Below are 14,123 nucleotides of genomic sequence, written 5' to 3' on the forward strand. Positions count from 1 at the left end.
CCTTGTGTAACTTGGTGTAGTCTCTTGAAAAGTCAGATCTGTGAGGTACAGTCTTCCCCCTCTGTTTATGCTGTAGAGCAGAGAAGAGGCACAGAACCAGTGCAGCCTATGGAGAGGCAGGCTGTGCCCACTCTTGGTTTTGTGTCGCTGAGGAGGCCTGTGGGTTTTCCTGTGCTTGGGAACCTGGTGTGTTTCCTCTGCGCACACCACATCTTCACCGCTTCCCTGCCTGTTGAGGTGGGGAACAGCTCTTTAAGGGTAGATCTAGATTCTCATAAGACCCCCTATAATTACAGTAGATAAAACTTTACTCAGGAATCCTTCCAAAGTTGTAGGTGAAAAGTCTAATTTCCTAAAATCCTCGGTCTTAAACATACTCAGAATATCAGCAACTAAAACCAGATACTAAATATAGAAATGAATATTAGGAAGTGGACAGTTAATGTCTGATGTGGGTCACTACCTTGGAATGCTGAGATATTTAAATATAGCAAGAAAAGCAAAGCATAGCTATAAATCAAATAGTTTTTAAGAGCAGTAAAATTTGCAGTTTCCAGTTTGTATTACTTCAGTTTTATCAAAAAGCAGCTTGACAGCTACAGAAACATTGTGTATTTTGAGTCCTGCCCCTGTTTTTGCTAAATGTTTAAGTATTTATAGGGCTTACTGTATAGCGATCATTTCACACCTTTCAGTGGTTTTATTTTTCTTGTCTCTTTCCCTCCAAATACTAAGATGTTAAAGGGTGAAGGGATCTTCTTTGGGATGAAACTCTTCAGCAACACCTCATTCACTTCCACACATTCATACTTGCAGTGTTTTGAATGAAGTTTGAGTTCAGATGTTTTTGTTCAAAGGTTCAGTTGTTTTCTTTTTTGTTTTTTTTAATTTATTCGGGTTTATTTTTTCTCTCTATATCATCATCCAAATTGTGTTTTTGTAGCTGATAATTGGGTCATATTTAAAAATTATCCATTTTGACAATCTCTGTTTTATGTATTTATTTTTTCCTAGTATGCATTTTTTCATAATGATATTTCCCAATCTGTCCACTCTCCCTCTCTTCCTTAGTCCCACCTCCCTCTTTCTTATTTTTCTGTTAATTTTCACAATGATATACTTTCAGTGTACTTTATAATTACCAGGTTAAGCCTCCATTAAATAAATAATTCAACAAGTAGTAAGTAGAATATAGACAAGGCCTATAAACAATAATCAGGTCTCAAGGTGTCAATTTCACTAATGTACATTACATTTTTATATTAGTTTATATTAGTTTACATTACATTTTATGTTAGTTTCCGCAAATCAAGGAAAACATGTTGTTTGTGTTTTTGGAAATGGCCTATTTCACTAATCATAATGGTCTCCAGTTGTATTCATTTTGTAGTGAAAGATTTAATTTTTATGGCTGAGTAGCATTTCATTGTGTGTATATACCACAGTTTCTTTATCTGGTGATCAGTTGATGGACATCTGGCTTGATTCCACATCTTAGCTATTGTGTATTGAACTTACATAAACATTGGGGTGCGGGTGGGCGACTCTTTCATATGCTGATTTCATTTCCTTTGGGTAAATTCCCAGGAGTGGAATGGTGGGGCTATACGGTAGATCTTTTCTTAATTTATATTTACGTATTATTATTTATTTGTGAGATAGGGAGAGAGGAAGATTTTTCTTCCACTGGTTCCCTCCTGAAATGATAGCAATAGGCTGTGCCAACTGAAGTCAAATGCTTGAAACTCTCTTAGTGTCTCTCCCAAGTGGGACCGGATCTAAGTATTTGAGCCATCATCTTGCCTCCCAGGGTAGACTTTAGCAGAAAGGTGAAATCAGAAAGAGAGCCAGAAACCAACGACTAGAACCTCATCATTCTGACATGGGATTCAGGAGTCCCAGGTGTCATCTTCATCAGTGTGCCAGACCCCCACACCCAGGTTCAGTTTTCAATGGCATTATTTGTATTAATAGAGTTTAAAAAATTTGTAATTTATGAACTGTGAACTTTGGTTTATGAAATATTTGAGTGGGATTGGTCTTGGAAGTTTTCACTCTAGGAAGTGGAATTCTTTTTGTTTGTTTTTTAAAAAATTATTTATTTATTTGAAAACCAGAGTTAGAGAAGGAGAGACTGAGATCGATCTTTCATCGCTGATTCACTCCCCAAATGGTTGCAATGGCCAGGGCTAGGCCAGGCCAAAGCCAGGAGCCTGGAACTCCATCCAGGTTTCCCACATAGTGGATAGGGGCCCAAGTAGTTGGGGCATCTTCTGCTTTCCCAGACATATTAGCAGAAAGCTGGGTCAGAAGTGGAGCAGCTGGGACATGAATCAGAGCTCATATGGAATGCTGGCATTGCACCTGGTGGCTTAACCTGCCTCGCCTCAATGCTGGCCCCTCTGGGATTCTTTGTATGAAATATTTCTGAGGTTGGCTCATTTCACCTCTCTGCTGGAGGCTGAGCTTTCTGTCTTTCTGGGCTGTTTAGTTCTCTTCAGGCTACCTTGGAGTAACTAGAGAACCCAGCACTCCTTTACCTGAGAGCCAAACACCAAAGAGGTGTCACTAGACTGCCATGGACTCACCAGAAAAGTGTGGCCCAACCTGGTCCACAGAATCTTATTGGATTTCCATGGGAGAAAATTCTCAGGATTCAGAAATGTTAACAAAGGACCTCAGTAAGTTGACGCTCAGCCCTTCTGCAGCATTCCCTTCTGCACCGGAGAGCCACCTTAATAGTCTGGGAGAGTTGTCAAGATGGTATTTCAGAGGCCCCACACGAGGAAAGGCGTAAGGATACTGTTATCTGAGTGGAGAGAGCGACTGGCCAAGCTGAGACACCTCCTAACGTACCAATATTCACAGCTTAAAAATCAAGGCGGAGAAGGTGATCCTGAGGGAGTAAGAGTGAATCAGGAAGTGAGCCTTTCAGATGTTGCCGCAGTGACTGCCTGGCTCACGGATGGAATCCCTCGGAAAAGCTGGGATAGGAATGGATTAGGACCAAGAGTCAGGCGAAACGTGATCTCTGTTTTACTGTTCTTGCTAGTAATTTTATACAGTAGAACACTGTGCTAAGATAGACTTGCATACCAATAATTTTGATGACCTATGATATTAGTTGTAATTGTCTTTTTCTTCCTACCTTGGTACCAGTGATTTATATGGAATCTGTATTTGAATGTATTTGAATGACTTCCAATATCATTCAGTTCTTTTTGTCTTTCTGGTTTGACCCAGAGAAACACCAGTAAGTTTCACGTATTCCCATGTGTTTCAGAAGACTAAAGTCAGTGAGATGAAACTCAGCACCAAGAGCTGTGCAAAGTGACTTGTGGGAAAGGAATGTAAAGAATACATAGGGGGGCCGGCGCCGTGGCGCACTGGGTTAATCCTCCGCCTGTGGCACTGGCATCCCATATGGTCTTCGGTTCTGATCCCGGTTGCGCCTCTTCCAGTCCAGTTCTCTGCTGTGGCCCAGGAGGGCAGTAGAGGATGGCCCAGGTGCTTGGGCCCCTGCACTCGCATGGGAGACCAGGAGGGGGCCCCTGGCTCCTAGCTTCGGATCAGCATAGCTGCAGCCGTTGTGGCCATTTGGGAAGTGAACCAGTGGAGGGAGGACCTTTATCTCTGTCTGAGAGATACAGACAGTGAGAGACTGTCTGTAACTACCTGTCCAAAAAAAAAGACTACATTGGTTGTTTTGTCTATATAATAATAATTAGGACAGATAATTAGATGTTCTGGTTTTCAAATGTTTGAATTGCAATAAAAGGAAATTTTGATGTGCTGTTTCAATTTTCAGTAGTAGATAAATGCATATATAGAAGAACTAATTAAAATTGACCTATTTGGGTTTTTAAACAAAAAATTTTTCCTGTTTTTACTTACAAATTAATTATATTCTTCCTTAATTGAAACATTTTGTGTATAGTCAGTTATGAGATATGTTACAAATATGTTTTCCATTTTGTTTGTAATTACAAAAATAATGAATTTTGAAAAAAAATTTTTTTAAATTTAAAGTTTGAGACAGAAGAAATAAAGGCTGCTTCTCCTCACTGTGGTTACACAAATAAACTGTTTTACTCCTGACTTGCTCATTGCCAGGGTCTGTTCTCTTCTGATTGCCTCTTCTATGGTCAGCCCTCCCAAGTCCCAACCCAAGGTGTGACAGGTTCATCAAGGACTTGGCAGCCGGCTGGAGAGCTGTGGCTGCTACTGCCATTTTCCCATCCTGCCTCGACAAAGTGCTATTCAGACTCCCTGTTTTCTCTGGAATTAGCAAATCCTCCAAGAGAGGAAGTGGTCTCCAGTGCTCTGCTCCTGTCTCTGAGCCTCTGTCTTTCCTTGCATCCTGGCTTAGTGATTGTACTGTCTCCTTAGCTCTCTGATGCCCTCAAGCAGATGCTTGCATTTGTACAATTGTTCTAGTTGTACAGTTTGCTCCTATTTGTACAATTGTTCTAGTTGTGCAGTTTGCTTCTATTTGTACAGTTGTTCTAGTTGTCCTCATTGGTGGTGTTTGTCTGCGTTGCCTATGCAGTCCCCCGTCGTGAAGCAGAAGCCCATGTCTTCTAAAAGTTGTAGTTTTTTTAATTGTGAAAGTATATTTCTGTAAAGCAGCTTTTCAGATGTCCTTTATAGCTCTTTGCATACATGTTAATGAATCTTCCTGAACCACATCTACTGTTTATACCCCACCGGCATTAATAGGCTGTTGTTTAATTTTTGTGCTTTCTTCCCTTGAGTATGGCACCAGCATAGTGCCAATCCATTTTGAAGGAAGAAGTCTTAAAGTTTTGGTACTTGAGAAATGAAAACAAGCAAGCAAATGAAAAATGTCTCCGAGAGTATAAGGAGGCTGAATACTTTAGCTTGAAGAAAATTAACCTTCAGAGGGTTTTGATGGTTCATTGCAGAGTATAATTCTGTGCCTCATTGTTGCAGTGAGACTAAATGATAGCCTGCAGCCTTACAGCTGAGTCAGGACTCATCTGACTTTGAGGAACAGAAACGGTTCTTCTTGGATTCAAGTTCTACACGATCTTGCTTTATTTAGGAGATGATGGTTTCTAGTTTGCAAAAATATTGACTGTAAAACTAATAAAATCACATGAGATAATATCTGGAAATGGATTGCAAGCTATCTTCAGATTTTGTTTCTAAGCAGGTAGCCATTCAAATTTGAGGGTCTCCTTCTCTCTGGCATTGTTACTGGTTATGTGGATATATTAGGAAGAAAAACAGACAAAAACTCCTGCTTTTATTCGGTTTGCATTTGAGTTGGAAGAGATTGATAGACTACAAGGAAATACTGAATTTATTTGTATGTTATCAAGTAATAAGTTCTTTATAGAATAGTAGAGGCAGGTGTGGGGGAGCTAGGGGCCCTAACATATCAGGACATTGAGGAAACACTCAGTTTCTAAATGGCAAGTCCAGGGAAGCTGCCTGCTGAGAGCACTTTACTTTGCACAGAGGGTCAGTACCCAGGCGCCTTGCTGAGCACCTGCCTGTCCTTGATCTTCTGCTTCCTGCAGAATGGTTACTGCCCTTGTTCAGGCCCTCTGCGCTAGGTTAACCTAAGTCCATCATCCTTTACAAACCGCTCCTACTGTACTTGTCCTTACCAGTCTGAATTTGGTGGAGTACTAGTTAAGATCCATGCTTACCTTACACAAAATATTTCCATAAATGTTGATTTATGAAGTGTTAGATGGCCAAAGAAATAATATTTTGTTATCTAGTGTCTCTAATACTTGATGGCTTAAAGTTTGTTTGTTTCTTTCTTTCAAGGTTGATTTATTTGAAAGGCAGATTTGCACACACACACACACACACACAGAGAGTGAGAGAGAGTCTGAGTACTTAGCCCATCCTTCGCGGCTTTTCCAGGTGCATTAGCAGGGAGCTGAATTGGCAGTAGAGCAGCCAGGACTTGAACCAGTGCCTGTATGGGTTGCCAGCATCACAGGTGGCGGCTTAAGCCCCATGCCATCATGCCAGCTCCCTACTGTTAGTTTCTTGAGGCTGCTCCCTTGCTGTGTTGAGAGATGGATTAAGTTTTATGCCTGTTTTGTGTGACTTTGCCTTATCTCACAGGTCTGTGAACCAGAGAACAAACTGAGTGGTGGCCAGTGGTGCTGCTGGCTAGAGGACACCATTTCTTCTGTAGGTTTTAAGGGTAGTTCAGTTATGGTTTTGAAACCTTTATTATATCACATATAGTTTACTAATTCAAAGAGAAGAGCCAAATGTTTTGACCTGTCTTTGGCCTCAGCATTCTGCAGTAACTTCCTTTGTTTTGGTAGTTTCATTATGTTTGAAACTAAACAAAAAAATCTGATAGCAAATTCTCACTGCACATATATTAAAGCATTGGCATTCTTTCTGTTAAAATAATAAACTATGGCATAAATGATGGTACAGTATGAATTTTCTCTTATTAAGCTGATGGCTCATTAGAATAGAGAGTATTCTCCTATTAAGTAAATGGGATATGTTTCTTTTTTCTTGTATGTGTAGGTTGAAGATCCTTAATGTAAAATCCTTAATATAAAAGTCTCAGCTTTCTGGATTTTGGATTTTGGGTTAGGGACGCTCAACCTATATGGATATTCTAAAGTAATATTTAAAATATGTGTGCATGTTGAATAAAGAATGGCATTAGGGTCACATTTAAGTTATCATTGGTCGTCTCTGTGACATAACAAGTATGTTTTTTTTCTTAGCTTCCATGTTGTGGCCTCCAAGGGGAATCTTGAGTGCTTGAATGCTCTCCTTATCCATGGAGTGGATATTACAACCAGTGACACTGCCGGTAGGTTTGCCTCCCCACCCTGTTAACAAGATAAGGAGGATGCCAACATGATCCATCCATGCTGACATCCTAAAACCTGAACATGATTGAAAAAACAAGATGCTTCTTTTTGTTTTTCAGCAGTGGAGATAAGGTTTATTTTAGAGGTAACACTGTGGGAAGGAGGAAGGCTGTGACAACGAGTGGAGACTGTAGACCAGTGCTAGTGTTAGTAGTGCTCCAGGACCCTACAGCCTCAGAGTTTGAAGACCTGTTAGGAGTTATTTAGACTGTATTCATATACTATGCAGTTCAGTTTAGTTGTCGGTATCTTGTCATACAGAACGAACTGCTCTTAACAATAGCCACATCAGTAGAAATGGTAACAAGAACAGATGATGTTTACTGAACACTTAGGGACCTCCTCTGTTTGTGCTCTCTGTGTGTGAGCTCGTTTTCTTCGTGTCCGCATCATGAGGTTGTGAGGAGCTGAACTGTTAGGAAACTTGCCTACGAGCCTGCAGTGGCTAAGTAAGTTGGACCCTGTGCTCTTGACGTTTATGCCCCACAAAGAATCCATTTTATTTGACCACTTATAAAAACAGTTCTGTTTATTTGAAAGGTGGAGTGGTGGAGGAGATGGAGGGAGAGAGAGAGAGAGAACTATTTTCCTTGACTGATTCATTCCCCCTAATGGTTGCAATGGCCAGGGCTGGGCTAGGTTGAAGCCAGGAGCCAAGAACTCTATCCTGATCTCTGGCATGGGTAGTTGGTACACAAATACTTGGGTCGTCTGTTGCTACATTTCCAGGCACATTAGCAGGAAGCTAGATTGGAATCAGAGCAGCTGCGACTTGAACCAGCACTTTTATGTGGGCTGCTGGCGTGAGAAGAGATAACTTAACCTACTATACCACAACTACTATACCACAATGCCAGCCCCGCTTGGCAGTATTTAAAAAAAATTATCCTAGAAATTCAAAGTCTAATACTTGATGACTTAAAGTCTAATATTACCGACAAAGATGTTTTACCTGATCTTCTGCTTATACTCCGATGTACCTTTGTCTTTTAAAATCTTACGGCATAGGCCGGCGCCGTGGCTCCCTTGGCTAATCCTCTGCCTGTGGCGCCGGTACCCTGGGTTCTAGTCCCGGTTGGGGCGCCGGATTCTATCCTGGTTGCTCCTCTTCCAGTCCAGCTCTCTGCTGTGGCCCAGGAAGGCAGTAGAGGATGGCCCAGGTCCTTGGGCCCTGCACCCGCATGGGAGACCAGGAGGAAGCACCTGGCTCCTGGCTTCAGATCGGCGCAGCGTGCCGCCCGCAGCAACCATTTGGGGGGTGAACCAACGGAAGGAAGACCTTTCTCTGTCTCTCTCACTGTCTAACTCTGCCTGTAAAAAAATAAATCTTATGGCATAAGTTTTTCTACAGTCAAAGGTACACCTTAAATATTTGAATGTAGTGACTGTATTTCCTTAGCAAGAATGTTAGTTTTCTATCTATTGGGAAAATCTTTCTCAGTGTTTTTGGTTTCTTAACTCAGTCTCTGCAGTTGTATTTGTTATTCAGTTAAAAATAGGAGTTGATTTAGAGCAGAGAATTTCCTCCACAACTTTAATACATTATCCTGGGGCCAGCGCTGTGGTGAAGCGGGTAAAGCTGCTGCCTGAAGTGCCGGCATCCCTTATGGACGCCGGTTCGAATCCTGGCTGCTCCACTTCCCTTTTTTTTTTTTTTCTTTCTTTTTAAAGGTTTATTTATTTACTTGAAAGACAGAGTTACACAGCGAGAGGATAGGCAGAGAGAGAGAGAGGTCTTCCATCTGATGGTTCACTCTCCAGATGGCCGCAATGGCCGGAGCTGCGCCGATTCGAAGCCAGGAGCTGGGAGCTTCTTCCAGGTCTCCCACATGCGTGCAGGGGCCCAAGGAATTGGGACATCTTCTACTGCTTTCCCAGGCCATAGCAGAGAACTAGATTGAAAGTATAGTAGTCGGAACTAGAACCGGCACTTCAGTCCAGGGCGTTAACCCGCTGAGCCACAGTGCTGGCCCTTGCTCTACTTCCAATCCAGCTCTCTGCTGTGGCCTGGGAATGCAGTGGAGGATGGCCCAAGTCCTTGGGCCCTGCACCCATGTGGGAGACCTGGAAGAAGCTCCTGGCTCCTGGCTTCAGATTGGTACAATTCTGGCTGTTGCAACCATCCGGGCAGTGAGCCAGCAGATGGAAGACCTCTCTCTGCCTTACTTCTCTATAACTGTGCCTTTCAAATAAATAAATAAATCTTAAAAGAAATACATTATCCTATGTCTTCACGAATGGGCATTGTAAATAGATACAAATCCATTATTTAGGAATGGAATTGAAAGAGAAGATGGAGATAGAATTCAGCTGAATAGAAAAATCTTTGCCTAAAATGCATCAAATTCTAAATTGAAAACCCAAGTAAATTTACTGGCACCTTTGGATGAATAATGAAATAAATTATTTTATTGCTTATGTATGTGCTCATTGATGTAGAAGAATATTTATTTTTAGAAATTTTGGACTGGCCATGTCTCCTCAGAACTCTGAAGGCTGTTTATTTTACTGTTCTTCCCGGGTTGGCTACCGTCCCTTCCACCTCCGTGGAGGGGTGGGCCCCCTGCCACTTTCCCCACTTCCGCGGGGGAGCGGCACACTGCCGGCCGGCTCTCTCGGGGGCTGCACAGGTGTTCCTTCAGATAGATGTTCCTGGTGCATGTTGTCTCTCTCCTCCTTTATAGTCCTCTTCCGCCAATCCCAACTCTGCTACCCACACGCTGAGTACGCTGCCCTCCTCCAGTCAGGAGCAGGTCCTGCTGATTATTGGTTGAACTGGAGGCAGCTGTGTAGAAGCTGTTTCTCCCTTCTCAGCGCCATATTGTGGGAGAGCAGATGCATAGAATAAGTCTTAATTCCAGTAACTTAGTCTAGTCCGAGTTGCTCCCCACACCACTGCCTTCAGGGCAGATGAAGCCCAAATGCTTTGCCCAATTCAGTGGACTTTTCCCCATATGTTGTGTCCCAAATACCCTGCTTCCTGTCCTTTGTTTATGCTGTTATTCAGTTTCATTTTGATTTGGTTTGCTGTATTGTGTTTGTCACTTGAGTTATTCTTTCTTCAGGACAGGGGCCTTTTCTCAGTTGCTAACAGGGTCTGATACAATTCAAATGAAGCCATTTGCTAAAAAATTTTTATATTATCTCCTATCTTATTTGTAAGTAAGTTTTAAGCAACTAGATTTGCAGATCGTAGGAGGTATGCCCCTGTGATGTACTTCACATTGGGCTGTAGATCTCATGTCGCCCCGATATGTCACTGTCATCTGTGTCTGGATTGGGTCTTTTCTCAATCCTCATCTGGCATTTTTGTGTCATCAAGGTCTGTAGCATTTTGTTGACCACCAGCGATGTCACCACTGCCTAATCCCACAATCTCCACTCTGTCATCTCTTACTTTGTGCAGGGACCCCTGCCCCTCAGGTAGAAAAAAATGGCTAAAGCAGAAATGGTAGGGCAGCAGGGGCTTTCTGGGATGTTGGGGATGGGTGGAGGGAGCTTTCTGAGAAATACTGCAGTGGAACTGGGTCGGCTGACATGATATACCTAGGTCAACTGCAGCGATTCAGGTGTTCGTGGGTGTGATTTTGTGTAGTGGTTGTATAAGTAGAGCTGTAGCTCTAAGATATTCAATAAAAAATTGCATAATTGAATATGTATTAGAAAAGTTAAAGTTTGTGCTATGGTGTATAAGACAATGCTCTGAATTGTTCAGGGCCCAGAGTCTGGAGACTAAACTCTCCTTGGGTCTGCTAGCAAGAATAAAAGCTGCTTTTCCTGTTAAGAGCCTTGGTGTCCCGCGTGTCTGTCTGAGAATCCCGCTGCAGCTTCATGTTTAATGCCACTCATTTTGGTCACCTTCAAAATGTAAAATGTTTCTTAGATACTTACCTATGAGCAGTAGGAAACTGGAATTTGAAATGGTCGCATCCGATTTGCTCGTTGCCCGAGGCTATTTGGATGTGGTTGAATGTGTTGTCTCTACCTGGAAAGACCTGCTCTCTTAGTGCTTCTTCTAGTGCCTGGCTAGTCAGGGGCGGAGTTGATCAGACTGGGGAAAACTTACCCACTTATCTGAACTCACATGCCACTGAATGAGAGTTGCAAGGCAGTTTGCATCCCTATCCAGGATGAACAGAATATAGGATACTTCTTTTGTGGCGGAAAGGTATATTTGTGAAATCGAGGTTTGTTTTAGGAAGTTTGTGAGGGTAGAGGAAGATGAAGATCACTGGAGACTGGATTGCAGCATGAACTGATGAAACCCTCTGTCTGTCACCCTTCACAGAGCGGTGTGTGTGTAGAAGTAACAGTGGAGACAAAGAGTGTTTGCAGATAGAATTACTCTGTGCAAATGTACCTTGCCTGTGCTCAGAGCAAACCTTTCACACTACCTAGCAACTCCTTTCCAACCCATGCAGCGTTTCCTTTAAACTGTACGTTTTAAAATACATTATGTTTGAACAAGTTGTTTGATTTGCAGACAGAATCTCATTGTCAACTTTGAGCTTTTAACAGAAGCGTAAGTCTTGGGGAATATCCTTTCTATGACTTATACTTTCACTTTTCCATATCCAGTGCCCACACTGCCTTTTTTGGTGGTGCTCTGTGTAATGTAGGTACTTCTTTCCCTCTGCTTTCTTCCTTCTCCTTATTTCTCTCCCCTGTCCCCCATTGCCTATTCCAGTATTTCCCTCCCGGCTCTTAGACTCTGCTTCACAGACACAGTGGGGACAAGACAGGTTTCTGCTCTGTGTGGATTTGGGTGATTAATATTCTTTTCATGTTCATTGCTTTGGTGTGTACAGTATGTTACTAGACCACCAGATTAGGGGATCCATCTTAGAAAACTATAAGCCTGCTTACAAATTAAGCATCCAGTCAGCTAATTTTGGAAAAAGAAACCATATTTCTGGCCGGTGCTGCGGCTCACTAGGCTAATCCTCCGCCTGTGGCGCCGGTACCCTGGGTTCTAGTCCCGGTCGGGGCGCCGGATTCTGTCCCAGTTGCCCCTCTTCCAGGCCAGCTCTCTGCTGTGGCCCGGGAGTGCAGTGGAGGATGGCCCAAGTGCTTGGGCCCTGCACCCCATGGGAGACCAGGATAAGCACCTGGCTCCTGGCTTCGGATCAGTGCAGTGCGCCGGCCGCGGCGGCCATTGGAGGGTGAACCAACAGCAAAAGGAAAACCTTTCTCTCTGTCTCTCTGTCTCTCTCACTGTCCACTCTGCCTGTCCAAAAAAAAAAAAAAAACAAAACCATATTTCTATGAAAAATCATGTATGAGACTAATCCTTCAGAGATATTTAAAATTATTTATTTTGTAGGGAGAAGTGCCCTTCACCTGGCTGCTAAGTATGGACATGCGTTGTGCCTGCAGAAGCTCCTACAGGTAGTAGAAGTGGTTCATGCTGTAGCTTGATTGATTCTAAATCATAGAAGTGTCATCTTGGAATCTGAGACCAAAGTAAATGGCTGACCAACTTTGACTGTTAGCTTACATAATATTTTTTCCATCGTGTGTGAAGGAATGTGAACAATAAAGAATAAGAACTCTAAGGGAAATGAATTGCATAACTCAGTGTATTAAAAATAAATAACAAGGACTTGACCTTCCTGTTGACATTAGCTAGAGATTGGAATTTCTTGTTGTCTAGAAAATGACTTAAGACAAAGTGATAAAATATAGATCTATATGTTTCTATATAGACACAATTATCTTAGACTGCATAAAATTAGCAACAGTAGTTAAATATTTAGTCATGCAACCAGAGTTCCATGAATTAGTTGGTTGAAATAAGCTTTCAGTCCTCAGAGCCCAGTCATACGTTTGTCACAAGTTTCCCAAGAAGACATGTGTTTTTCCAATTCAGTAGTTTTTTTCTAAAAAAAAAAAAAAAAAAAAAAAAAAATTGAAACAATAACATATTATGTAGTTCATTTTATTATAATGTTCCATATGTTTCCTGTTTGGTGAAAAACTGTTACTTTTATAGTTGCATAATATGTTTTGTGTTTCATGTCAAAATAATTCCTGGGTTGCCTAAAAATTCTTAAATTTTTTTTTGATAAATGGAGTATTGTAAGATTAACAGCTGTTCATTTGAGTGTGGCTGTCGAGTTTTGAAATGAAACTTCCTAGACAACAGGCTTGTGTGTTTTCACAGTACAATTGTCCCACTGAACATGTAGACCTGCAGGGAAGAACTGCACTTCACGATGCAGGTAAGCAAAGCTTTCCTTTGACACACACTTGTTAAAATATCTGGGCGTTCAAATTAATGTCTGAGTTTTAAACATGTAAATCTTTGTGCAAGTCATGAAGAACCAAGGAATATTGAGAACTTCTCAAATATTCAAATTTGCAGCTTATTATACTGTGCAACGTGAAAAGATTCATTCAACATATTTATAGGAAAGTCAGTTTGTCAGATCCTGAAAGTACAGCAGTGAATGAACCAGAGTCCTGCTCACACAGAGCACCAAGCCCTCTCTGTGCATGCTTGTGTGTGTGCGCGTCTGTGTGTGTGTGTTTATGTGTGTGTATGTTTGGTAATTATAGGAAACATGAGAAGGAGGAAGGCATCTCTATTTCTTAAAAACTAGGTATTCCTAATCTGTCTGAACCTCATTTTTCTCTTTTACCAAATGAAGTTAAAGATACTACTGGAATAAGCACTTAGAATGGAACCATAAATAGTACCTGCCATATATTAATTTCTTAATTAGTGGTAGTGGTTATTTTTGTTTAGGATTATTAGTGCTGAATTTCTTTTTTTTTAAGATTTATTTATTTATTGGAAAGGCAGAGTTATAGAGGCAGAGGCAGAGAGACAGAGAGTTCATATCAGCTAGTTCACTCACAAATGGCTGCAATGGCCAGAGCTGGGCCGATCAAAGCCAGGTGCCAGGAGCTTCTTCCAGGTCTCCCACATGTTGCAGGGCCCCAGGGACTTGGGCCATCTTCTGCTGCTTTCCCAGGCCATAGCTTTCCCATGCTGGCACTGTGGCGTAGCGAGTAAAGCTGCAGCCTGTAGTGCCGGCATCCCATATGGGCGCCAGTTCAAATCTCAGCTGCTCCACTTCTGATCAAACTCTGCTAATGTTCTGAGTGAACAGAACATTGGAAGATGGCCCAAGCAATTGGGCCCCTTCACTTGCATGGGAGACCTGGAAGAAGCTCCTGGCTTCTGGCTTTGAATTGGACCAACCACAGCCATTGCAGCTGTTTGGGGAGTGA

The 14,123-nt window shown here is 42.1% G+C and overlaps 1 protein-coding gene across 30 annotated transcripts in view; it reads left to right on the forward strand.

The window, feature by feature from the left end:
* The window catches only part of UACA (uveal autoantigen with coiled-coil domains and ankyrin repeats), a 108,713-nt gene that overhangs the window by 52,212 nt on the left and 42,378 nt on the right, over positions 1–14,123 (forward strand). For all 30 annotated transcript variants that reach the window (XR_011381122.1, XR_007915507.2, XR_011381121.1 and 27 more), the window contains 3 exons: positions 6,738–6,826; positions 12,211–12,275; positions 13,051–13,108. Coding sequence is in view for 23 of the 30 variants with exons in the window: in XM_070054776.1 (XP_069910877.1) it covers positions 6,738–6,826; positions 12,211–12,275; positions 13,051–13,108 (212 nt within the window). In the remaining 7 variants the exon portion in view is untranslated. The remainder of the gene's footprint in view (positions 1–6,737; positions 6,827–12,210; positions 12,276–13,050; positions 13,109–14,123) is intronic.

The sequence above is a fragment of the Oryctolagus cuniculus genome, chromosome 12 (genome assembly GCF_964237555.1).
Source record: "Oryctolagus cuniculus chromosome 12, mOryCun1.1, whole genome shotgun sequence".
Taxonomy (NCBI): Eukaryota; Metazoa; Chordata; class Mammalia; order Lagomorpha; family Leporidae; genus Oryctolagus; species Oryctolagus cuniculus.